Below are 27380 nucleotides of genomic sequence, written 5' to 3' on the forward strand. Positions count from 1 at the left end.
TTAGGTCTTTTGTAAAGGCGATGTGGCATAAAGCAAACTTTAGAAAAGTGGGGATGCCTGTACTTCGCAGAGACTGCTGGTGTCCTGTGAATTCCACTTTCACTCCCAGCTATGCAGGGAGAGCTTCAAGGAAACCACCTGCGCAGATAGGCATGTGTCCTCTGGAACTGGGGAGACTGAAATCGCCTGACTCGGGCCCAAAGAGTCTGGAATGGTCTGTGGTGGCAGAGCAAAGGCAAGAAACAGGTCTGCTTTGGTATGGCCTGAACTTGCAGATATTAACAGGGCAAGAATGCACAAGAACCAAGTGGACAGGAAAAGGTGAGTGGCCTTGAGCTGGCCTGAGAAGAGCTCAAGATGAGGACACACAGAGTGAGGTGGCCCCCAAACAGATTATTGGTAGTTGGGGGTAAGGCGGGTTAGCAAGCGGCCAGCTGACGGGCTCCAGAGATGGGGGCTGCAGTCAGAGGGAGAGGATGGAGGTAGCGCCTCAGGCCAAATCACACACACAGACGAGCACGCACGCACACACACACACACACACGTGCAGAAGACCACCCTGTCCCTCCTAATCCCCCTTAGTTTTTTTCAAAGCATTAGTTATGTATACATGTATTTGTATGTGCATTTCTCCTTTGCAAAATAACATTTTACTCCACATACCAGTAACTCTATTCAAAAATTTTCCACTGTGTGTAAAATCCCATGTATAAACACATTTTTAAATACTAATTGCAGCTTTATTTTAATAAACCCTGTCCTTGGTAATTATATCCTACTTTTCCAATAATGTTCTTATTTTCAAAAAGTTTGCTCTTGGTAACACCATCAGGATTTTCTTTTCTTTTCCGCGTTTGCCAGGCTCTCTTTCCTGCACCACGCAGCACAGCTTTCTGTGTCTCCTGTCTGTGACCCTTCAATGCATTCTACCCAGCGCTTTCCTAACCAAATATCTGCTGTGGCTGCACAGACAGGGCTAACCCCATAACATCCAAACTCCACAGCCTGGATTAAGACTTTCGGTAATTTAATTTTAAAAGACCTTTTCAGATTTACTTCTCATCATTCCCCAAAACCAGCTTCCACTGTCACGAATACTGGTCTATTAGTACCCTTTGAATATGCCGCCCACAAGTCCTCCTCTCTGGCTCTCTTACATTCCTCTGGGCTCCTCTCTACCTACCAAGGAATAGTAGGTGAAATTTTTGGCCTTAAGGTTGGGGAGGAAGAGATAATGGAATGTATTTGGAGGAAATAGCAGATTCTAGTCAAGTTCATTTTAAGTTAGGCTAGAAAACACCATGGGGAGGTGGGAGACATTGCCAGCAGCTATGGAGATGGGGGCGGGGAGAGATTAGCGCAGAGATCAACAGCCATTGCAATCAACAGATTACAATGCTTTTACGGTAACAAAATATTTCTGAAATAACAAGGTATGGCATGCAATTGCATGAGTATATGCCTTGGAAAAGCTCCCAAGAAGGTCATTTTCTTAGAGACAAAACTATGAATTGCCAGCCAGATGCAATTAATGACATTTTATTAGACATTTGGGTTGCCTTTCATTGCACGAGTTCCCAGCATGATGGAGCAGTTGTTATAAATGTGGCCTCTGGCGTCAGAGCTCTCACATCCTGGCCCTACCCCTCCTGGCTGAGAGACCTTGGGCAAGTTACCTCACCCTCGTCTTCTGCAAAATGGGAGCGTTAACTGCAGACACCTCAAATGGAATGTTGTGTACAAGCAAAGTGCTTAGAACAGTATCTGGCTCATAAGAAGCTCTCCATAACTGTTAGCTTTTTAAAAAGGAATAGAATAGTATTTAAACAGTTTGGCTTAAATAAGGTTTGTTTATTCAATGGTTAAACATTAACGTGGCTAATTTCTAACTGAGTCCCTGTAGTCACTGAGTCTATCTGCAAGTTAAAATCACAGCTTGTGAGAGCTGGCAGAGGTCTTAGAGCTTTCCAGTCCACAACTCGTCCCCATGTCTAATAAAATGTCATTAACTGCATCTGGCTGGCATTCACAGTTTTGTCTTTACAGAAAATGACACTCTTGGGAGCTTTTCCAAGGTATATAATCATGCAATTGCATCCCATACCTTGTTATTTCAGCAATATTTTGCCACTTCCCAGTAAAACTGAGATTTGGAAAAGTTCAGCCACTTTTCCAGTCGCAAAGCTCCTGAGCTGGGCGATTCCCACTCTCATTGGGGCAGCTACCACCTGGAGCTGTATGGCAAATGACCCATCGTCTGCTGCCCTCTAGTGGCAAGTTGGGGAAATCCTCTTATGTACAATGAGAGCAAAGAAAACTGTACTAATGATAGTACAGTGGAGCCTTGAATACGGGACAACAGGGGTTAGGGGTGTTAACCTTACAAGCAGGTGAAAATTCGGAGATATCTCGTAGCCGGCCCTCAGGATCTGCGGTTCCATAGCCACAGTTCCCAGCTGAGGATCGTGTGGTACTGTACTGTTTACTATGGAAAAAAATCTGTAACTAAGTGGACGCTTACAGTACGAACCTGTGTTGTTCAAGGATCAACTGTATAACAAGAACTGCTTATTTGTAGAGGGGTCAACAGGCGTGGACCAAAGTCTCTCTGTGTTGTCTCTATAACGAAGTGAAAGTTAAAACTACTAGACGTTTGTATTATTTATGTTTATAAGTAGCTAAAATTCTTTCCACACAAATAATATAAGGGATTATTCCTCTTTTATATACAGATCTCCCTCAGCATACAATGGGGTTACATCCTGATAAACCCACTGTAAGTTGAAAATATTGTAAGTCAAAAATTTAATACACATAACCGACAGAACATCATAGCTGAGTCTAGCCTATATGCTCAGAATACTTACATTTGCTTAAAGTTGGGTAAAATCATCTAACACACAGCCTGTTTTATAATCAAGTGTTGAATATCTCATGCAATTGAATTCTGCACTGAAAGTAAAAAACAGAATGTTTGTATGGGGACAGAATGGTTGTAAGTGTATCAGTTGTTTACCCTCATGATCACATGGGTGATGAGAACTGTGGCTGCAGCCACTGCCCAGCATCATGAGAGAGTGTGGTACCACATATCACTAGCCTGGGAAAAGATCCAAACTCAAAATCCCACATATGGTCTCTACTGAATGCATGTCAATTTCACACCATCGCAAAATTAAATGATCATAAGTCTGAGACTGTCTGTATTTACATTTCCCTGTTTCATGTACCTCCCTATTTGTTTAAAATTAAAGTGTTGTTTATGTATTAACAATAGCTCTTTATCGGTATCTATTTCTACTTGGGCTTAATCACCTACTGAATAACTAGATCCCCTCTCTCAAATAGCATGTGGTTTTTAAAAAAAGAAGAAAGAAATTAAACACAGCCACAGACAGGCTACTGGGTTAGTCTCTCATACATACAACCTGGGGAACAACTGCCAACAGATTCACACATTCCCACCAACACATATATATTAAGTTCTACACAGATGTGGGCATACTATACCCCTTCCTCTGGACTTTACTTATTCATATTTATTCATATAAGACGTACTTGAAGATAACAGCTACATACTCTTCCATTACGCATCCTATTATGGATATAAAATTTGTCTTTTTTTTGAAGGTACAATATTTTCCTTTCCCATGGAGACCATCAAAAAAATCCCTTAAGTAAAACTGTTGAGTCAAAGGATTTGTACATATTTAATTCTGAAAGGCATTGCTTTGTAAATTATTTTTTATTCCCACTGGCATATAGGTGCCCCATTTTCCCACACTTGGGCTAATACTTGGTCTTAATGAAAATTCTAAGAGCGTACAAATTGACAGGTTTAAAAATAGCATATTATTGTTTTATTTTATGATGTCTAATTGTAGGTGAGACGGGGCTATTTTCTCAGGTAAACAAGTCATTTGAATTTCTTCCTATACCTGTGTGAAGTCTGTCCGTATCCTTTGCTGTTTTCATGTTAGGTTGTTGACATATGCAGTCTCTTTATATAATCAGTAAATTCATATTTTTTCATTTATATTTTAATTTTGCTTATGTTTTTTCTGTGTGCAAATTTCAAATATTTATATCATCAAATGTATGGGTTTTGTTCCACCTGGGCTTCTGGGTTTTGTCTTGACTACAAATATCTTCCCTATTGAAGGTAATAAAAAAATTGTTACTGTTTTCTTTTATTATTTTATGGTTTCTTTAAAAATTTTTGCATTTAATTAATTGAGTTATCTATAATTTGCTTTAGTGAAGGGAACAAATAGGGATTTAGCTTTATTTCATCCCCCAAATAACTAGTCATTTGACCCAACACTATATAGAATAGTCTGCTCTTTTCTGCTTGATTTGAAGGGCTACATTGATCATATACCAAATTTCAATTTATTTTCGATCAATTTCTCTTTCTGGATTTCCCATTCTATTTCATTGCTCTTGCAGTCACTTACTACACTCATATTAAACTATTTTAGAAACAGTAGCTTAAAATACATTTTAATATCCAGTCGGGCTACCTTGTTACAAACATTCCTTTTTTTTAGCCCCTAGAATCTTGATTAATTTCACATGCTTGTTTTTTGTCATACAAACTCAAATTAAAATCCTATAAGAAATTTTATTGTGATTGTATTAGGAAATAAATTAATGGAAAATTGACATCTTTACAATATTTTATAATTATATACAAGATAATATATCTATCCAATTATTTAAGTAAAGCCATTAAACATTTTTTAATAGGTCCTGTACATTTCTTGTTAAATTTATAACTAGGAATTTAATCTCATTTGTTGCTATTATAAATTATACATATTTTTTTCTTCCATTTTTAATTTGGAGATTTCCTATGTTAAGGAAAGTTATGGATTTTCTATGTTAATCTTGAAAAGAGAGACAAAATTGTTGACTAATTTTTCTTTCGGTCTGTCTCTGGTTTTCCTGTTTCACAAACATATTACCTGCATAAATTGATGTTTTCTACTTCTTTTCCAGGTTTCATGCTTTAATTTCTTTGTTTTTATTCAAATTTGCATTGATTAATACTTCTTGATCAATTCTGGGCAGTAATGGAAATAATGGACTTTTTTGTCTTGTTCAGAGTTTTAAAATAGGAATGCTCCCATTGTTCAAGGTTAAAAAGGATGAATTATGGTGTAAGGGGCACATGTCCCCTCCTTAGTGCCCTTAATTCATTAGAAAATAATCTGGGTTACAAGGCAAAAAAGCAATGAAATAAAAGTTATTTTCTATGAAGTACAAATTTTGCTTAAAATTGCTACATCATCTGTGAACTATGAAAAGTAAATTCTTTCTATTTGCAGTATATGCGTAACGAACAAAAGAATCCTCTGTTGCACATTTTTTCTGTTCTTATGCTTTAAATAACTTAATGAATGTATTAATTTTGAAACTTCTACATGCGAGGATTCATAAATATTCCAGAAATAATATCACCTTGCAAAGAGACAAGCTTGGATACAAACGAAAAGTTGCTATTTGAAACAACCTGGATAGACATGGAGGGTATTAATGCTGGGTGAAATAAGTACAACAGAAAAAGACAAATACTGTATGATATCACTTATACATGGAATCTAAAGAATACAACAAACTAGTGAATAAAACAAAAAAGAAGCAGACCCACAGATAGAGAGAACTAGTCGTTACCAGTGGGCAGAGGGAAGGGGGGAGGGGCAATATAGGAGAAGGGGATTAAGAGGTATAAACTATTAGGCATAAATTAAGCTATAAGAATACATTGTACGACACAGGGACTATGGCAAATATTTTATAATAACTGTAAATGGAACATAACCTTTAATATTGTGAATCACTATATTGTACCTGTAACTTATAACATTGTATATCAGCTATACGTCAATAAAAAAAAGTTCATAAAAAAAATGCCATGGGGGATACGGGGGAAGAAAAGAGAAAGAAATGCTTTCACTGGTGATAAAGAAAATCGTACATTGGGACCCACAAAATAGAGGCCGCCCCAGTGGTCTGGCCCATGTCACAAATCTGTCAGCTGCCACTTCCAGGAAACACATCACTGTCAAGGAATCCTAATATACCAATCACAACCCTCCAAATTAGGTTCAACTAGCTTACCTGACCCTAGAAAATAAGGCCTGCTTGCCTTATAAGGAAATCCTCCACCTCCTGGCCAATCATGCCCTGATTCGGAGTTGTCTCCTCTAATGCTCTGTGAAACTCGCTCTTGTCCCAAACCCCTCAGGAAGAGCACCCCACCTCTTGGGAGGCACTGCATTCCTTCAATCCAGTGGTTGTTTTTCCCTTGAATAAAGAATCTCAAACTCGTTTGATAGTAAAACTAAATTATTTTATTTTTGTCATACGACGCTGGTGACGTGTCTGGCTAGCACAAGGCAGCTGAGGAGAAGCCTGTGGTTTTGTGTGGTGTGCAGTCAGAGAAGGTTTTCTCTATTACCGCAAAAGCCGTGCTCAGATGGGCATGACTTAAACGTGCTCCCCAAATTTATCTGAACATTTGTTAAGGACGTGCTGTTTATACGTGCACATGTATCATGTGATCATTTTAAGGAAGAATATATCTCTTCTGACTTCTTAAAAAGATACAAAAATCAAGACTGGAGGGGCTTCCCTGGTGGCACAGTGGTTAAGAATCCGCCTGCCAATGCAGGGGACGCAGGTTCGAGCCCTGGTCCGGGAAGATCCCACATGCCGCGAAGCAACTAAGCCTGTGTGCCACAACTGCTGAGCCTGCGCTCTAGAGCCCGTGAGCCACAACTACTGAGCCCGCGCACCACAACTACTGAAGCCCACGCACCTAGAGCCCGTGCTCCACAACAAGAGAAGCCAGCGCAATGAGAAGCCCACACACCGCAACGAAGAATAGCCCCTGCTCGCCGCAACTAGAGAAAACCCGGGCAGCAACGAAGACCCAACGCAGCAAATAAATAAATAAATAAATGTTAAAAAAAAAATCAAGACTGCATGCTACATTTTAGCAAATGCCTCTTGCCCAACTATGGGTTTGTCTCTTTCACTTTTCAATATGGGTAATATATTAACAGCTATTAGTAATGAGCCACTTTCATCTTTGAATGAAGCCACTTAGTCATAGTTTATTATTTTTAAAAATGTGTGCCAAATTATATTTGCTATTTTATTTGTGATTTTTGCATAGCTATACCTTAGTAAAACTGGTCTATGAGGTTTTTTTGTTGTTATTTTGGATGTTTTTTGGTCACGTTTTGTCCAGTTTTGGTACCAAAGATATACTTGCTTTGTTAAAAAAAAAAACTAATGGGAAATTTTCTTTTCTCCCAGGGCCCTGTGGCAGTTTAAATGGTATTGGAATTGTCTGTTTACTGAAAGCTTAATATAATCCATCTGTGACAGCACCAAGATCTGGAGCTTTCTTGTGGGCTTAAGTCTTCGGCTACTTTCTCAATATCTTCCATGGTTATTGGGTGTGTTAATCAGTGTTCTCCCGAGAAACAGAACCAATAGGATATATATAAATAGATAGAAATTAGAAGGAAAGGGGGTCAGGGCACAACCTTTAAAAGAATGACACAGCCATTGACGGGTTAGAACCAATTAGATCCAAAATGGTGAAAAATTCAACTTCCCGTGGACCTTGAGCTTCACTATACGTTCATTGTAATACATCAGCATCTAAATGACACGCCCACAGGACCCATGACAGCCCCAGGCCGACCATAAAAGGCCAAAAAGTGGGTAGTCGCCCAATTCCTCAAAATCCTCGCCCCTTCCCCAAAATAGTTGGAATAATCCTCCCATACACTAGCCTATGAAATTACCCACCCTTAAAAACTGACCACCCCTGCAGCCCAGGCCACTCTCACCTTCTGAGACAGACTGCATTCTGCCTATGGAGTGTATATCTCTCTAAATAAACCTGCTTTTACTTCACTATGGCTGCTCTTGAATTCATTCCTACACGAAGCCAAGGACCCTGCTTTGGCAGCCCATCCCAGGGACTCACCTGCGACCTGAGACATGACCATCCTTTCGCGCCCCATTCCCCTGTAACAGAAAGAGATTCATTGTGAGGAATTGGCTTACACAGTTATGGCGGCTGCGAAAGCCCCACGGTCTGCTGTCTGCAAGCTGGAGGCCCACGGAAGCCGGTGGTAGAGTTCCAGTGCAAACCCGAAGGCCTGGGAACCAGGTGGTCCGTTGTATAAGTTTCAGGCCAAGTCCCGAGGTCCGAGAACCAAGGGCAGAAGATAAACGTTCCAGCTAAAGAACACTCGCCCTGTCTTTGTCTTTTGTTCTGTTCAAGCCTTTAATGGAATGCACGATCCTCACCTGCGTTGTTGAGGCGGTGTCTTCTTTACTCGTCTACTCATCAAATGCTACCCTCTACTGGAAACAGCTGCACAGACACCCAGAAGTAATGTACCAGCTCTCTGGTCATCCCTTAGCACAATCAAATTGACAAGCAAAATTAACCGTCACTTTGGGGTTTACCTTTACTATCTCTTCTGTGATCAATTTTTAAACAAAATCATCTCTTTTATTCAGGTTTCTGCATTTACTTACATAAAATTAGGTAACATTTTCTTATAATTATTTCCTCCCTGATTATCTTCCTAAAGAGATTCTGCTCCTCATTCCTCTGTGTGCGTGTGCGTGCGTGTGTGCATGTGCGTGTGTGCGTGTGCGTGTGTGTGCGCGCGCGCGTGCTGGTGAGGTGGAGGGGCCAGGCGGGGGGAGGGTGCGGATTCCTCACCCTAAGGAGCAACCCTCCAACACCAGCTGGATGGGGTCGATTCTGACACTATACTCGGAGACAGTATCAGATCCTACAGGTTCAGGGCTCAGTCTTACAAGACTGTCCCCTCCCCTACCCGCCCCCGCTTCAGACACCAGTCAAAAGCCCAGGTTGTTACCTGTGTTTCTGCACACCAGCTATAGGGTTTCCAGTGACCCCCCTCGCTGGGTTCAATTCATCTGCCAAAGCAGCTCATAGAACTCAGAGAAACATTGTACTTACTAGATCGCGGGTTTATTATAAAAGGATATAACTCAGGAAGAGCCAGATGGCAGAGCTGCACAGGGCAAGGTGTGGGGAAAGGAGCTTCCAAGTCCTCTCTCTCCTAGCGCCCACTCTCCCCACATCTCCAAGTGTTCATTCACCCATCCAGAAGCTTTCCAAACCCCAGCCATTTGGGGTTTTGTGGAGGCCTCATTACACAGGTGTGATTGACTAAATCACTGGCTGTTGGTAATTGATTTAAACTCCAGCGCCCGCCTCTCCCTGGAAATTGGGGGGGTGGGGTGGTGGACGCAATATTCCACCCCTCTGTTCACGGTTGGTTCCCCTGGCATCCAGTCCCCATCCTTAAGTGCTTTCCAAAAGTCACTGCATTAACATAAACTTAGGTGTAGTGGAAAGGGTTTGTTAAGAATAGCAAGACATCTATTTCACGTTTGCGGCTCTGAAGCCATGTGAGGAACTGAGGAAAAGAGACCAAATATTATAACAAAAGATGCTTCCATTGATTTTGTCCCTCAGGAAATTCCCAGGGTTTTAGGAACTCCATGCCAGAAACCAAGACCAAATATATTTCTCGTTATAAATCACATTATCACACTCCCCCATTCTCTTTCTTACCATTGCACATTTCTGCTTTCTCTGACCTCTTGTTTATGTTAGTGGCAATTATCTATATTATTGTTTCAAAAGACAGCTCTCAGATAGATTTTACATTTTTACTGTTTTTTATTGTAATTAATAAATTGATTCTTGAAGGTTTATATTTATCTCAATATATATTACATGTGGCATACTCTCTAAGTTTGCCACAGGCCTTACTAGTTCTTATTTTCTTTGTCCAGACAACTCACACATTGTTTTCCTGTCTGGCCACTCCAGGCATAAGAATTATGACCCTTAGTTTAAGGCTTTTAGTTTTCCTTTGACCTATGCTTAGACATATCCCGTAGTTTCTAATGCATTAAGTTTGTAGATTTTTTTGAAGCCAGGCTTGAAGGAGGATTGTGAAAGAGGAAACTGGGGAAGCACACGCAGGGAGAGAGAGAGAGTGAGCATTGGTTGCCAGGACCGGAGGATAAATTTGTTTTCTCAGAAACTGGGAGAAACCTGAAAGTGTGCCTAGGCAGGAGAGAGAGCCAGTAGAGAGCATAACTGGTGAAAACAGTAAGGGCTAGCGTGCATGTGGATATGAATAATTTGGGAGGTAGGAAGAGGAAAAGCATTTGTGATGGTTAATTTTATGCGTCAACTTGACTGGGCCCTGGATGGTCAAGCGTTGTTCTGAGTGTGTCTCTGAGAGCATTTCGGGATGAGATTAACAATTGACTTGGTAGGCTGAGGAAAGCCAATTGCCCTTTCCAACGTGGGTGGGTGGGCCTCATCCAATCAGTTGAAAGCCTGACTAGAACACAAAGGCTGACCCTCCCTTGAGTAAGAGGGAACTTCTGCTTGACTGCCTTGAGTTGGGGCATGGATCTTTTCCTGCCTTCAAACTCAGACTGAGACATTGCCTCTTAGATCTGGAGCCTCCTGGCTCTTGGACTGAAGCTATACCATCCTGGATCTCAGCTTGCTGACTGCAGATCCTGATACTGCTTGGCCTCTAAAATCACATGAGCCAATTCCTTACCATAAGTTTCTATTTATGCATACATCCTACTGTTTCTGTTTCTCTGTAGAACCCTGACCAATACAGCACTGAAGTAATTAATGCCCATTGACAACTAATTTCTTATAAAACAGAGTCAAGGTCATCGGCTGAGTATGAAGCATGTGAGGAAGAGAAAGTCGGTTTTGGGAGAGATTTTGCAGAAGGATAGAAGTGAGGATGGTACTGAACAGGGCTTATTTCCTTATAAGTAAGGTAACAAGGTCTTTCTCTAGAAGAAACTTAAATTTTAATTAATCATTTGTGAAATTATTGGTTCCGTATGTGTCTGCTGCAAGATTATAAACTCAAGGGGTAAGGACTATGTGTTTCAAAGATGGAGCGTGGTTTGCTATTGGAGCCATCTGCTTGGGTTCTTATCCTAGCTTTGCTGTTTTTCAACTGCACGATCTTGAGTGAATTACCCAAGTTTTTTGTCCCTCAATTTCCTCATCTATATATACTTCACAGGATTTGGTAGAAATTAAACAAGTTTCAAGGGCACTTTCAACGGTGACTGGCAATGGTAAAAAGTCATGATCATCTTGGCCTCAATCTACCCTAAGTACTTAGCAAAATGTCTGGAATAGAGTAGGTCTTGAGTGCATGAGTGAGTGAACGGATGAAGACTGTTATTCTGTGGCTCAGCCCCTGTGTTGTTGCCGCTCTAGTCTACATTCTTCCCTGCAGGCAGGGGAAGATGCTCAGAACTATATTTCTTGGAATCCCTTTCCAGTGGCATTATGTGATACATTCTGCCAATGCTAAGTGTCTGCCTGATGTTTGAAAGGGAAAGAAAAGGAAACAAATTATTTGTCAAGGGGCAGCTGGGGAGCGTGCCTGGACTTTGGCAGAAGACAGAGGAGGGTTTTGTGCACTCATGTCCGGGCAAGCACACACTTCTTGCTGCAAAGAGCCCAACCCATCAGTGGCTGCTTGGAGTTCTGATTTCTGATTTCTGCACTTAAGAAGTTTCTTCAAAGTAGCATCGGCTTCCTTGCCTTCACTCTTCTGACTCTTCAACATTTGTGTAAGCATCTAATTCCCTGCATTAAATCCTTCCCTACTTAAAATACCTAGTGGGCTTTGTTTTTTTGGACTAAACCCAATTGTGGGTGGAGTTGTGTCCTCCAAAAACTCATATGTTGAAGCACTAACCTTCATTTTGTCAAAATGTGACTGTAGTTGGAAACAGAGCCTTTAAAGGGGTGATTAGTTTAAAATGAGGCCAGCTGGGTGGGCCTGATGGAATCTGACTGGTCCTAATAAGAAGATATTTGGACGTACAAAGAGACACAGGGATGCACACACACAGAAGAAAGACCACGTGAGGGCATAGGGAGAAGACGGTCATGTGCAAGCCAAAGAGAAAGAGAAAGGCCTCGGAAGAATCCAATCTGCTGACACCTTGATCTCAGATCTCTGGCCTCCAGAACTGTGAGAAAATTCATTTCTGCTGTTTAAGCCATCTAGTATGTAGTGTTTTGTTATGGCAGTCCTAGGAAACTAACATACCAATCTAAAGGCTAACGGCATTGTTGGAACAACAGACTCTCCAAATTGTTCCTCTGACTTTTTGGGGTGAGAGAGTGGGTGGCCGGGGGAGGTGTTTCTCTAAGGTATCAAATATTTGTGAGTCACTTGGAAAATACACACAAGGTCCACCTCATCCAGAAGTTGCTGCTAGACTAGTGTCACGTAAACCCTATATCATGGCCTGGAGGAGGGCTGAGTTCTGATCAACGCCCAAGGAAAACTGGCAGGATGTGGATTTCACGCTGACATTGTAATTCAATTGTTTCTGCAGAACCGCAAAGGCAGCTGTTGTGTTCAGATCCACCTCCAGTCCAGCCCAGGGCCCTGCCAGCACGTCTCTTTGCAGCAGCTAAGCTGGACGTAGGGGAGTTTGGGTGGCTTTATCTAATTCATTAGTTTTGAAAGCGGAAAAGAAAGAAAACCGGAAATAGAGTATGTGTGGGAAGTTTGAAAAAGGACTGGAGACCAGAACTGTGCGCTAAGAGCCTGATGAGAAAAAGAGTTCCTGAAGAATCCTTCCCCAGAAGGGGAAGTGAATCAAAGGGCTTAATTGACAAGCATGTTCTGCGAGTCCCTGAGAGGAAGCAGCTAACTTTATTTTCTAACCTAGAGGGCTAACACCTTCAATACCAATCCAGAGGCTCACTCCTCCCCAAAGAAGTAGAAGGTCACAAATACGGGTCCATACCTAATGGCCTCCAAGGACACATAGGCTACAGCGGCACTTCTGGATTAAAGGGGGTGTCAAATGGGGCAGGACTTGCTGCCCTTCCCTGGGTCTGGTAAGGCCAGAGGGCTCTGAGGCAAGTACAGTCAGCCCTCCTTATTCGAAGTTCTGCATTCTTGGATTCAACCAATCGTGGATCAATTTTTCACCTATTGAATCCCTGGATGCAGAACACGCGGATTTGGAGGGCTGACTCTACTACACAATTTTATACAAGGGACTTGAGCATCCATGGATTTTGGTTTCCGCAGGGGGTCTGGAAGCATCCCCCGTGGATAATGAGGGATGACTGTATTATCCTCTCTTATTTTACTGATAAGGGAATTGTGTTCCAGTGGGTAAACTTTCACAAAGTCACATAAATATCGACATAGCTGGATTGATTCCAGTCCAGTCTTTTCCAAGATCATCTATTTAACCCTTGTGTCATATTGCCTCACCGAAATATTTCAAGGATATATTAACTGAGCATTTCTAGTGATTGAAGATATCTGTTGAAGTACTGCAAATACCACTGTCAAGTATCTCTGGCTACCACACATAACAGCTCTACCCAAAATATATTTATGTGTATCGTTTACTCCATACCTTGGAGCTAATCCAAAGCAAGGGAGTACTTCTTTTTTTTCCCAGGAGTATAACCGAAAAAGAATATTTTAACTTGTGTGCAGGAGTTGGGTGGGAATGTTTTTCTTAAGGTCTTTAAAAGATTTTCTTAAATGTTCTATTCTTAGAGTGAGAAAAAGTTGTATTACATATTTACATAGGCGATTCATTCCAAGATTGTAATTCTAGCTTTAATTAGATCAGAAGCAGAAAGCATACCTTAACTGAAGGAAGGACAGTGTAGTTTTTAAGCAGGGAGTGGTGACTGAAGACAGACTTGTTCAAACAGCTTTTTTTTTTTTTATAACATAATGAAAACAAGCAGGCCGTCTTTATGACTTAAGAAAAACTTGTAGTGATTTTGGTTCTCATTAAATATTTGTTTAGCTTCCCTTTATCTGTTTTATTCATGTGCTTGTCTACTTGCCCACACCCAGACCTTCCGTGATGACATAAATGACACAGGCATCTCAAGTTCAAGTTTGTTTCAATGTGCCTGTATTTAATTTGCAACTCTCTATGGCTAATTCAAGTCCTTTATGAGACGTGCATAATCTTTGCTCAGTCTGGAGGGCTCCCCCCAGCTTCACATCTTAAATATATTTCTGTAAAAGGTCATATGAATCACTGTTCCTTTTTTTTAACTGGGGTTTGCACACCACATAATTAAACATGGAAAGACACTGAACATTCTCTGATGCTTTAATCTCCTTAATTCAAACTCAAGGCAATGGAAGCTCAGAGTTCCTGTCAATAGAAAGCACAGCACGTGAAACAAATGGGAGGAAGAGGGATGGTCACACAGACACTCCCACTCTGGAAAAAAATTTTTTTCGACTCTCTTTTCTTTGAAATATTTCAAACATAACTGGTACTTTAATTTTGGAAGGTCTTGTAAATCATCCAGGCAGATAAGCCAGATCCAGTGAATTTCCTATCTCATACTAGATAAGATTTAAATAAAACGTAACTTTTAAACCATGTCTTTCTGTTCTGTTTTTGCAGTAAAAAATGCTATAGCAGCACTAAAGGGAGTTTTCAAAAAGCAAAACCCAAAATAGTCTCCAAACAAAACTGATTCCAGTTTTGCATATTCCTGCCCTGTCTTTATTTCTATTAACGGATCCATTTCATTTCTAATTCTCAGTCAATGAGAGAGAAATAAAACCCCAGAGCTAAACACTGCTCCCAAAGGCAGAAGGTGTTTCCTGAGAGCCATGACCTTACAGGAGAGAAGTGAATCCGGGGTCCTTCTCTGTGCTGCCCACCCCTGGATCCCCTCTCCTCATGTCCTCCAAGCCCACAAGTTCCTATTTCTCATTTACTAGTGATCCCAAAACTAAATCTTTGTTTTTCTCCCTTTGCATAACGATCGCAAGGAAAGTTCTTTGAGGGCAGGGATACAATCTTTCTGTTTCTCCCAGTGCTTAAACAGTGCTGGGCATGGAGCATATATTCAGTTACCAAATAAAAAGAACAAAGGCAAGCTGCTTTTCTTTTGGCTTCACATCTATTTCATCTCTTTAATAATGTCTCACCTCCTGAAATCACAGGTGAGTTCTAAAGAAGAACAAATCACTGTTGCCACACTTAACACTTGTACATTTTATTTAATTAAATCAGCCATTGTACACATTGCAGCTATGTATTGTTAGTGTTGTATTTTTTTCCATTAACTAATACATGCCCTCATAGATATATTCAATTAGTGTTATCACCATGGGAACAAGATGCTGATTCATCAACTGAAAATTCACTTCTTCTCACATTATTCAAGTTTTTTGATTACACAGCAAAAATCAAAATCAAAAAAAGGTGATTAACCATTATGTTGTTACACAGACATCATCTGCACTGCAAATAACACAACAGAAATGCTTTTCTTGAGCTCCAGTGAAGGTGTGGACAAGGAGGCCATGGTATGTCCAAAATGTTTCACCATTGGCCTCCTTCATTTTGGCTGCCAAAGATGCTTTCTTTCCTATCCAGCTGCCAAACGTGCTAGCATTCAAGGCTTAGGAGATTTGGCTTGTGGGAAACCTCCCTCCCAGGAAATCTTCTCTCTTGGCAAAATTACTTGAAATGATGAAATGCCATTGTTTGTCATCTTTGTTTTTGACATTCAGAACAATGAGTCATTTTTGCACAACAGGAAAAGACCAGATAGAATTCGAAAATGTTTAATCCCTGGAGGATAGACTCTGGTTTTCAAAATTTTTTAATTTCATCTTCATTGAATATACTTTTCTTTAACAAATAACTGATTCAAAATGTATACTGTTTATATGAATATATTTGTGAATATATATATATGTTAAAATGCTACACAGCTTCCACCACTAGAGGAATAAGGAATAGGACATGGAAATCACTCAGATGATTAAAGTCCCTTCTTTGAAACAAACAAACAGGAAAGTGCACAAATGCACTTCAGGGTTTCCAAGGGAGTTTGGATTTCAAATAAATAAACCCAAAATTTTAACCCAAACCAAAATTTTCAGGATTTCTCAATCTCGTCTGCAAGCTAAAAAACAGACCTAGCTGAAAAGTGAAAAGTGCTTGCTCAGGGTAAAAAGAATGAAAACCATCAATGTGATTAGAAGATGGGTTTGAACTGTGGTTTGATTCTTAAATGCTACATGCAGGTATTAGAGAAGATATAAACCTGGAAGAAAAAAATGAAAGAAACCACTCCAACACGGTGAAGGAGTTTAACCGTTTGTGTAGGGGGCAAACCTTGTTTCCAATGAATTATCTACAGTGCAGTGGCCAGGAGAAAGTACCACCAATAAGACAGCGTGGTTTGCTAAAGCAGCAATGAAAACTGGAAAACTACAGTAGTTATAGCTTTTTAAAATACCCTGCCAACATGTCCCAAATCTAAAGGACCTGAAGACGCTAGACAGCTGCAGGATGCCACTGCTGGCAACTGAATACCTCACCGCTTCGCCTCGTTGCCACTTCTCCCTTCCTCCCCTCCCTCAGTGGCTGCTGGAGAGTCATAGATCACAGCTGGCCAGCACCAGCAATAAGTGCTTAGTTAGGACAGTTCTTCAAGGTTATGAACCCATCTTTCACTAGGAGCCAGGGCTACTCTGGAAGTCCTAAGGACATGGTAGGTCTGAAGTGCTTCTTTTGCAGGAGAACTGTTATTACGTGCGATCGTGTTAGCAATGTCTTAGTGAACCATTGTTCAGCAATTCCTAGAGGCCTTTTATTCCGTGATGCCCAGTGTCGTTACGACAGGCAGTGGTTTTAATATTTGTTCGTCTGAGCATTTTAGCTATATATATTGTACACGGGTATCTCTTTGAAGGATTCCTAGGTATCGCCATTTGAAGAGGTCTGCAGGTGAAGTTCTTCTGTTCAATGGATTTTCATGGAGCTTGTGCAGAAGCCAAGAAGAATAATGGAGGTGGCCAGGTCCCAGGTGAGCACAGACACAACAAAGGAGTGGATACAGCATCCAGGATGAAGGATGCTATCTTTGGTCACAAATTAGCTTACAGTTAAAGAGGATGGGGAAAAACTCAAACAAAATGCAGTGTATATGCTAAGGGTGGAAATCCCATTCATCAAGCCAGTTAGTTCACTCCTCTAATGAAACGGGAAGTTGCATATCGAGTGAATGTGTGGTTTCTGGTGTGAGAATTGGACAGCCTCTCATTTGGCCTCTTGCTTCATGTCCTCCTTGCAGAAATGCCGAAGGAGTCGCTTGAGGTCATGCTGGAGGTCGTCCTGGTCTAATGCTTCTGGGACATCCTCCAGGTGCTCCAGGTAAATGCGTTTTCCATGCTGGTCCTTCACCACAGCCCTCTTCTGGGTTCTAGCTTTACTCATTGTTGTCCTGGAGGAAAACAGACAAGAGAACATTATATTCTTTCTTCACTGCTAAAAGGCAGCCACTACCTTTGGTATAAGAGTACCCATGATACGAAAGTACTGCTTACTGTCTTAACCTCTAGATATTTCTACACTGGGCTATTAGTAGAACAAGTACAGCCATCTTTTCCCTTCTTCCTTTTAAACATGGTTCTCCTATCTGAAATGACTCATGAGATTTTTAAAAAGTATTTTGGAACAAGGAGTTTTTTTTAAACCTTTAGGAAATATTTCAAATAAATGAAACCGTGCTTTCATATGATTCCCTCAAAAAGTAAGTAACCACACAATCATTCATGTTTTGATTAGGAAAGAACGTGACTTCTCCTGAAATAGCGATTCCATACGTAATTTTTGACAGGCTAAGAAAAACAGTTTTTGATTTAATTTATTTAAAATACCTTAGCTGCCAGCTTAATCCTTAGGAGTACTACCCAGCTCAAACTTTCCTAAAATGTCCTAAGAGAACTTTTCCATGGGACATAGGTCTTTAAAAACTGGAATAATATTCTATCAGCATAAAGGCGGGTGACTACCAGCAAGAGTTGCAGGTTGGCCCAGGCCTCTGAAGCTTCATCCGGAGACAGTGGGGAAGGGAGAGGGAAAGGAAAAAACCCACCGAGAGACACATCCTTCCTCTGTCTTCCCAGAACGCAAGTACTGGCCCACTTTATACCTCCTACAGCTACTCAACAGTGTACCGATTTCTTGGCCCGTCATCAGACTGGCCATTACTTGAGAAAAGCGGCTCTGACGTACTATTACGTCGGTACTATTATTTTCCTGCATCCTTTCTTGAAAGTGATTTTACTGTGATTTGTTCCCTCTCAGTTCTTCTCCCTCTCTACTTGTTTACGGATTTACTTTTGGTTCCATTGGATTTTCGTTGCTGCGCGCAGGCTCTTCTCTAGTTGCGCCGAGCGGGGGCTCCTCTTCGTTGTGGAGCATGGGCTCTAGGCGTGCGGGCTTCAGTAGCTGTGGCGCACGGGCTTAGTTGCTCCGCGGCATGTGGGATCTTCCCAGACCAAGGATCGAACTTGTGTCCCCTGCATTGGCAGGCGGATTCTTAACCACTGCGCCACCAGGGAAGTCCCTTCCTCTCTACTGGTAAATATAATTCTTCATTCCGCACATATGTGGTGAACGTGCCTTATGGGCCAGGTACTATTATTATAATAACAAGTAAGGAAACTGGATCTCAGAGAATTTAAGCAGTGCTCCAAATAAAAAATAATCCAGTTACTACGCAGCGAGGCCAAAAGTCAAAGATTCCAGAGCTTGAATCTGTAACCACGACGCCATGCAGCCTTGCTTTACACCACCATCAGAAGGATCAGTTTTCGTAGCTTTACCCAGCATTTTCCTTATAGATTCCTAGTGTCCGGAAGCTGGGGGCTCTGCCCATGGGCTGCCCTTAGCATTACTCTACCTTCCAACACCTCTATGCATTTCTTAAGATCACCTTGACTTTTAAAAAATGGCTGACTTCAGCCAGCACTCTTCTGGCTTTCCTTTGGACATCTCGTCTCCTACCTTCTTTCGTGTTTTCTTACCTCCCCTTTCCTTTGATTCTACATGAATTATTTTGTATCGGAAAGCTAACTTAAATTTGTTCCTTTTGATAAAAAGGTCAAATTTGGTTCCAGTGGTTGAAATCAGATTATGTTTTCTAACTATTCAGCATCCACATATATTTTTTTCTCCCCAAAGGCAAATATCTGACTATCGCTGCCAAGAGCTAGTAAAAACCTCTTTGGCATTAGTGTCGGGGGATAAGCTTCTATCACAGGACATTCCCTGGTGTTTTGTGCTCACACACGTAGACAACTATATTTATGAATACGCATATGTATACGACTCAAGCAGCGGGTATGATCAAATGTCTTCAGCAACATATAAGATAAAGTGCTGCAGATAACAAACAGACTTCCATGACTAAGTAGCTGTGGAACTGGACTGAGATGTCTATATCCGTAGCTTCGCAACTCACCAGCCGTCACTGCGAATTTTGGATTAATTGATCTCTAAATCTATTCCCATGTGAAGATCTCATGACGCTAGGGTGTCTGTGGTTTATGTGGTTCCATATGAATGACTGAGTAAAAGACTTAAAAGTTCAGAGTATAAGAAGCACTTTATCCTTAATTCATATATAGCATGTTTAAAGTTCTGTGAGCAATTACTCTCTTTTACGTTCCTAGCTGGGGCTGTTTTTCACATGTGGTTGGAGGGTGGAATCGTGACAGAACCTTTAATTTCACTGTTCTAATTATTATGCTCTACAGGCTAAACATAGCTTTGTAGAGTACTATAAATGACAATCTTTCTCTTCTTTTCAATGAAGTGAAAAGCACAACAGTCACTTCAATTTCCATTGTGTCTTTTCACTGCAAAGCTGAGAACATTCTGTCAGTCCTCACAGTGCTGCTAGAGGCCCAGAGAGAGGTGAGGGTATAGACCAAGGCAACAGTGCCGAAGTTTACACATCAAGTAGGTGATGAGGATGGGGGTGGACTGGAAAGCCTCATAGCTGGTCCCTGTTCATATGCACAAATATGAGCTGCTTACTGCTTTTATGATACTTTCTTAACTTATTAAAGCCCCTGGTTTCAGCCTCGCCAGGTGCATTGAGGTTCAAACCTCATGTTATTTGCCACTCACGCTCATGTTATGTGCCACTCACATGCAGAGTCACGAAGCAGCTTGTTTAAAACAAAAACAAACAAAAACACCATGTGCCGTTCAAAGGAATGATTACCAAGAGCTGAAGGCAGCTGGTCACAAGATTAGTTTGTGAGCAATTGATTAGATTCCTCTTACTGTGCTGGGCAATGGAATATCCCAGCTGCTTGGCCTCAACGAAATTGATGACTTGCTAAAACCCAGGGAGCGACTGTGTAAACAGTTGTCTGACTATCATCATGCCTTAGTATTACATTTAAAGCATCAAGAGGACACTTCAGGAATGACACAGCAACAGATGTACCACATGACAAAAGTCTTACAATGAGAGTCTGCAGTTTCCAAGGGGTTTTAAGGTAGATGCAGGGGCTCTATTTTTCTTTTCTTAAAATTGGAAAACTTTTTAAAGGTGTTAGTTGGCAAAGCATCACCCCATGCTAACCCAAACCTTCTAAGTATTGATCCATCCTCCTTCAGGATTTCATTCTCTACTAAACTGGGGGAGTGGACTTTCATGTGGCTACCTGTGTAACTCAGAGCCTGAAGTAAGAAAAAAAAGAAAAGAAGAGAAAACCCATCATAAACCATAGACTGTAACATAACCTATTATTCTGCTTAACGAATAGTATAAAAAAAACATGCTTGAAAGGATAAAGAAAAACAATTTTTAGGGGCAGATCTAATTATTGAGTTTTATTTAGCAAGTCTGTTAAATTTCTCCCGTTTGTGAGGGAGATTTGTTCTATTGATAATTATTTTACAATTCTTGCAAACTATACTGGTTGACTTCTACTTTTGTGCTTGCCTTACCTGCATCCTTTCTGGAGTGAAGACTCTAATAACAAATACAATGAATAATGACCAGAGGCAAAAACAAGCAACAGGCAAATAAGGCCCAAAGTGTATAATCAGATAATACATCTTTTGATTGTCCAAGGTCACCAGTTGTCAAAATGTGAAGAACTAAAAGTATTTAAAATAAGGTATGCTCTTAATATCCCAATGCATTCATATATAATCTCAATGCATATTGTGGGTATAAAGGAGGACATACATGTAACATTTAACTTCAAAATGTTTCAATAGCAAAGAGTGTTTCAAAGATGTTTGCACATGCCCGCCATCCCTTAGTTGAAACCTTTGGCGCCAGATGTGTTTTAGATTTCAGATTTTTTTTCCTTTTGGATTTTAGAAAGGTAATATGATGTATATACTGTATATTCTAATAGCTCAGATAGGATAGGGACAGCATCCTGTAATCAAAGCCATTGATATATCAATAGCAAAACATGAACATTCACTCTTGTAGAGTAAAAAAGACTGCCAAGTCATTACAGCCCCATGTCAGTTCACATTAAGTTTTATTGCCAAATTAGCTTGCTACTAACTTATAAAACTTGTTTTGGTTTTCAGAATGTTGGGTTTTTTTTTTTTTAAGATATGGAAATTTATTTCAGATGATCTTCACCAGCACCATAAGTTCCATTCCCTGGATCAAAATTCTTATACCAACATTTTGATATCTTCAGTGTTCTAAATCCAGAATTCAAAATAGAAAATTGTGACATTTTATTCAAATTGGCTGTTCATTTATTGAAAAGACGTAGAATGTGTAGTTTGAAAAACATTCTAGACAATAAACGGCAGCCTGAAACCCTCTTTTAACTGGTGATATAGAAACAAAATATTCAATATTATATAAAATAAGCCAATTCATTTTTAATTGCAAAATGCTAATATAAGGTTATCAATTATGGCATTTGTAGCATTACCAATCTATTAGTTGTGGGGGTTTTTATTAATTTTTATTGGAGTACGGTCGCTTTACAATGTTGTATTAGCCTCCACTGCACAACAAAATGAATCAGCATATACACGTACAGATATCCCCTCCCCTTTTTTTTTGCGGTGCGCGGGCCTCTCTCTCCCGTTGGGGAGCACAGGCTCCGGACACGCAGGCTCAGCGGCCATGGCTCACGGGCCCAGCCGCTCCGCGGCATGTGGGATCTTCCCGGACCGGGGCAAGAACCCATGTCCCCTCCTGCATCGGCAGGCGGACTCTCAACCACTACGCCACCAGGGAAGCCCTATCCCCTCCCTTTTGGACTTCCCTCCCATTTAAGTTACCACAGTGCACTAGGTGAGCTCCAGAATGTTGGGATTTTTGAATTGTAATAAGTGTTTGTGGATGTCACCGTGGACCTGTTTCCTAATTACTGAAAATCAGAACTTAACTAATAAAAGATACCCGAATTTTCTTTAATGCCTATCGTTGGAAATATCTGAGAATATTTGCTAGCAAAGATAATGTACAATACCTATTTCTTTCCCTTACTAATTGGGACTGCAAGTCACTTCTGGGACTTTTAGGCAAGATGTACAATCATCTCCCGACTTCAGAGACTCTGATTCTCATTGAGCTGAAGCGAATCCTGGTCATATGGATTTTTTTTTTTTGCGGTACGCGGGCCTCTCACTGTCGTGGCCTCTCCCGTTGCGGAGCACAGGCTCCGGACGCGCAGGCTCAGCGGCCATGGCTTACGGGCCCAGCCGCTCCGCGGCATGTGGAATCTTCCCGGACCGGGGCACGAACCCGCGTCCCCTGCATCGGCAGGCGGACTCTCAACCACTGTGCCACGAGGGAAGCCCCATATGGATTTTTTAAAGCTTTTAAGGTGGCACAAATGAACACAATAAGTTGAGTAAAATATTATTTCACTGTATACATTATTCAAACAGGAATTCTACTCCCTTGAATTATTCCGCATCCTTCCATGAATACATGTATGGAATGACACAATGATAAATGATTTTCTTCTCAAACACAAAGCACACATAAAATACCCCCCCCCACACACACACAGACAAAGTGATGATGCTTTATACCTCTTCAAAGTCATCTTTGGCTGAAGGAAGATCAGTGGCTAAACTAGAATCCCCCAGATGCTTCTCCATCCTCTCTCCATGTACCACAGTTGTTTTAACAACTTTGCTGACTCTACGGCCTTCCACTGGTTCAGCCTGAAATTGTGAGGTACTGGACAAAATGCTGGGCTCAGACAAAGTTACCTGATGAATGAAGGACATACAATATACAGTTTCTGACTGCCAAAATGTAACGATGATGAATTTTTCTATGTTAAAAAACACATTACAATGGTATACCCTGAAAACAGCATTTTGTCAACAAGAAGCAGTTAGAAGAAAACTCTAGAATCAATTGGTAATATCTATATTATGACTATATGTACACAGTACCAAATCAACCACTTAATTAGTCACTTGAACGAAAATTGGTCAGGAATCTTCATGACTGAGAAATTGACTGCTCAGTGCAGTGCAGACATAGCACCCTGTGGATGAGCTCTCTTTTCCCATGTGTAAATGCTTTGTTTTGACATTATGGAGACAGAATTAACCTCCAAAGGAGGAACTGTCAGAGCTATGAGAAACTGAAAATGTAGATTTTTAGAGAACCTCATGTGTATAATAATTACATTTTGAGGATGTGAATGAATGCGAGATGGTAAGAATCTCCCAAATTACATGTCAAAGAGAGTAAATACGTTTCTGAAAGAGGGAAGTAAAACAGAAAGAAATAAAACTATAAATCAAGTGAGTTTCTGGATCCTGATTTCAGTGACTCTGAAATGCAGAAGTTTGGAAATCAAATCTCTCTCTAAGGTGCCCTACAGAAGGCTGCTGCTGCCTACTGGGCAAAGCACCACAGTGCATTTGCACATGTTTTTTTCAGAACCTACTGCTTGCCAACTGATCGGATCGCTGTCTTTTAAAATTTGACTTTTGGATTTTGGCTGCAGTCAACTGAATTAAAAAGAAAGTAGAACTAGAAAGGACGAAAGACAATGAGTATAATGGTTACAAATCTCACTGATGGTTACCTAAAAATTCCACAAAATCACGAAGAAAAAAAATGAATGTGTAACTAAACGAAGACTGCCTTATAAAGGGGAGAAGTGAGGCCAATAGGAATAAGCAATCTCGTCCATCTCCTGTGAGCTGTATTTTACACCTCTCCATAAAATCAGTTCTGGAGAATCAGATGGTCTCACCTCCGACTGTTCAGTGTCGCTCTTTAACACAATGCGCTTTATGACTTTGGAATAGCCATCCCCTTCCTCAATGTTGATGGGCTCCTGTGGTGTTCCCTGCATCGTAATCTCTTCTTTCTCTGTGCCATCAGAGGAGACGTACCGCCTCATGATTTTCCTAGTAACCTGGAAGATATTTTATTCCTGTGTCTTGTTTTTGAGTGACAGTGCCAGGGTACTGATACATTTTAGACAGGAGGCTTGAAATTAACCATGGGGAGATACTTAAGATAATACCTTCTTTACCACAGTGTGTCCCTGCTCATCGATGTATTCTTCTTCTGTGACTGTTTCCGGGGGTATGTCAGGCATATCATCTCCCTACACATTTGAAAGAAAAGGGTCACTTCCATGTTTGGCATCAATGCTGAGGAACTACTCCCAAGTGCTTACAATGCCAGGAACGTTAGAAAATTAAAGGGGCTTTGAGAAGCATTGCTGAGATGCCAAATCCTGTTAAGTAGTATGTTTAAAAGAAAGAAAAAAAAAAGGTGGGTAATAACATGCTAGAGAACCTGACCAAAGTCAGCTCAAACTTAAACAAACAAGCAAACAAACAAAAACAGACAAGCCAGAGGTGAGGTGGGTGGAACTGAAGAGGCTAAATCTTGCTCTTTGCTCTCTTGGAGGTAGGCAGCGAGTGTCATTACCGCTGCATTTCTTCACAAACAGAACTTAGGAGAGTTACGGGATCTGCTTTCTGAAGGCCATGCATTACCTAAGGAGCATGCCAAGCCCTCCATTCTAGGTCGGCCACTCTCGAAGGGTTACGGGGACAGAACTGTCCCGGACGTGCAGTAATTTAACAGCTGGTACCTGAATAATCACTCGTCGGCGGACAACCCTGGTAGTTAGCATCGCTTCCTCATCTGAGCTGGCCTCCAGCTCACCTAATTCCTCTGTTAGCTCCTGGTGGAAGCATGGAAGCACTTTTTTTTTTATCATGCTAAGGAATGTCCTCACTACTCGTTTCTGCTTTAGCTCACACCGGTTTCCGAAAGCTTTATTCATGGTGATTTTGGTGGAAAAGCCAGCAGGAGTGAAAACAGTGCATGCTGGGCTCAAACTTCAGTGAGAATATAGCTTTTTGTTCTTTGAATGAAAAAAACAAATTCTGGATTCTGAAAGCTGTCTGAGCACCCATCTGTCGAAATCCATCAGAAGAAACAAGCAGCTTGCCCACATTACATCTTGGACTCAAACTCCTGGTGAATGACCAAATGTAAGCATAGACCCTAGGCAGCACGATAAATACTTGTGAGCCATTGCCTCTTGGGTTTAGGCTTAGAATGATCCAACCAAAGGTACAGAAATGTCTTAATTCTTGTAGCAGAACTTTCTGCAGGAAGTCAAAGTTTCCTGTAGTTATTATCTGGCCAGTAGTACACTTCCCTACTGGCAAGACAGAGGAAGGAAGACGGGCTACGAATAGTATTAGACTCATTTTGCAGAGAAGTTGAGGTGCAGAGGCCAATCCAATTTTATGGGTCTGGCCCAAGGCCAAAGCCGGAGCTAAGAACATAACTTTAGATTAAAACATATGTCTTGGGAGCTATATATCGAATCACTCTTTCCTAATGGAATGCTATTAAAAAAAAGAAAAGAAAACTCAACTAAATTTTGTCAACATAGTTTAAAATACCACTTATATTTCTATATTCTTTCCTGCTAAAGGAAAACATGTAAATTTTAAACCAAATTATTATTTAAATACACTTAGGAATCTGCTGCCTAGAAATATGGTCAGCAAGAAAAGTGATTGAAATTGGACCCTCAAGTCAGGGTCATGAGAGGATAAGGGTCAAAATAGGAAGCTTAAGAATTGGAAATTCATCAAGAATAAGTAGAACAGGCCCATATAAATAATGTGGAATACAGAACAACTTGTCAAAATTTATTTACATACACAGAACAGATTAAATATATGAATTATCCAGATGACTGTCTCAAGCCTATGCTTCAATTAGCCTATAGATTCTTAGACTAAAATTGGCAACACTTAAGTCCAGACAGCATCTACCAAACATTTTTACTAGGATTCATTTAAGCCAAAAACTTGGAGATGAATAATTCTATACAAAGGCAAACTTGGAATAAAAATTCATTCATGGGATGAATTCATTATTTAAGATAACTGCCAAAATTTCGAGCAGTTCTCATCTGCCTGGACCTCCGCTAATTTTAAACTATGATTTTAGATAAATCCTGCTAGCAGATATCACACTCATAGTGAACAAAAACAAATGTAGATGTTAAGCCCAAAGATATGTCATATCACTTTCTCCCCCAGAGTTTTAACTATTTTATAAAACATTCTTTCCTAAAAGATGTATATTCATGCTTTAAAAATACTTCGACATATGTTTTTGAATCCAAAAAGGAAAAATATATCTAATTTAATCCTCTACAGAGTTACTGGAATGCAGATTCTTCTCCCTCTCCTCCCCTCCCTGGGATTCATTCTGATTCAGGAGTCCTAAGTAGGGAGGAATCAAGCCCTCCAGTTAAAGCTGAGGGATATGAACCATTCAGACCAGTTTTGAGAATAAATGGTTTAAATGAGTTTCTCCACCTCTCTTCACAACATCAAAGCTCACTTAAAGACAAAGGAAAGATGGATGCATATTCACGCTGCTATCGATTTTCTGACATTTAGAACCAGCCATCAATTTAGGCATAATGTCCTTTTCATGAGTCATTCTTAAAATAAATATAAGGAGATTTCGCTTGGAAATAATCCTTCGTCTAATGAGAAAAATTTGTTTTGGGAGTAAACCCCACTCAATATCCACAGCTTGTGTGCTCATCACCTGACAGCACGGACCTAATGAACAAGAGTGCAGGTTCCAGCAATTTCCCATGGCAGGCCGACTTACTTACCTGAGGCTCGGTTAATTCCCCTCACTAGTCTTCTTTATGCCCAAGATTACTAATTTTGAAAAGCTACATCTGGTATATTGTTTTACCCCAGGGTTCATTTTTCTTAGCAAAAGGGTTTCCAGCTATAAAATTAGGGCTGATGGTCAGGTAGCTAGAAATGGAACCATGTATCATCTTTTTCTAGATTCACCGGTTCTCAGATTTTAAAAGGGATTGAGGGCTTCCCTTGGCCCAAGATAATTACTTTGGCAAACCTTTCTGTGAAAACATAAGCCATCAGAG

General features: G+C 40.7%; 1 protein-coding gene across 4 annotated transcripts in view; it reads right to left on the bottom strand.

The window, feature by feature from the left end:
* Nucleotides 1–15127: 15127 nt before the first annotated feature.
* Nucleotides 15128–27380, bottom strand: part of ANK2 (ankyrin 2) — a 238632-nt gene continuing 226379 nt past the window's right edge. Inside the window, exons 41-45 of one of the 4 annotated variants that reach the window (XM_024745661.1) lie at nucleotides 24456–24539; nucleotides 24180–24344; nucleotides 22993–23175; nucleotides 20555–20646; nucleotides 15128–17389 (exon numbers count right to left, since the gene is read on the bottom strand). In XM_024745661.1, the coding sequence (XP_024601429.1) occupies nucleotides 17206–17389; nucleotides 20555–20646; nucleotides 22993–23175; nucleotides 24180–24344; nucleotides 24456–24539 (708 nt within the window). In that variant the 3' untranslated portion in view covers nucleotides 15128–17205. The remainder of the gene's footprint in view (nucleotides 17390–20554; nucleotides 20647–22992; nucleotides 23176–24179; nucleotides 24345–24455; nucleotides 24540–27380) is intronic. The other 3 variants (XM_024745657.1, XM_024745658.1, XM_024745659.1) reach the window with 3 other exon arrangements.

Source organism: Neophocaena asiaeorientalis, unplaced genomic scaffold, assembly GCF_003031525.2.
Source record: "Neophocaena asiaeorientalis asiaeorientalis breed wild unplaced genomic scaffold, Neophocaena_asiaeorientalis_V1.1 scaffold975, whole genome shotgun sequence".
NCBI classification, from domain to species: domain Eukaryota; kingdom Metazoa; phylum Chordata; class Mammalia; order Artiodactyla; family Phocoenidae; genus Neophocaena; species Neophocaena asiaeorientalis.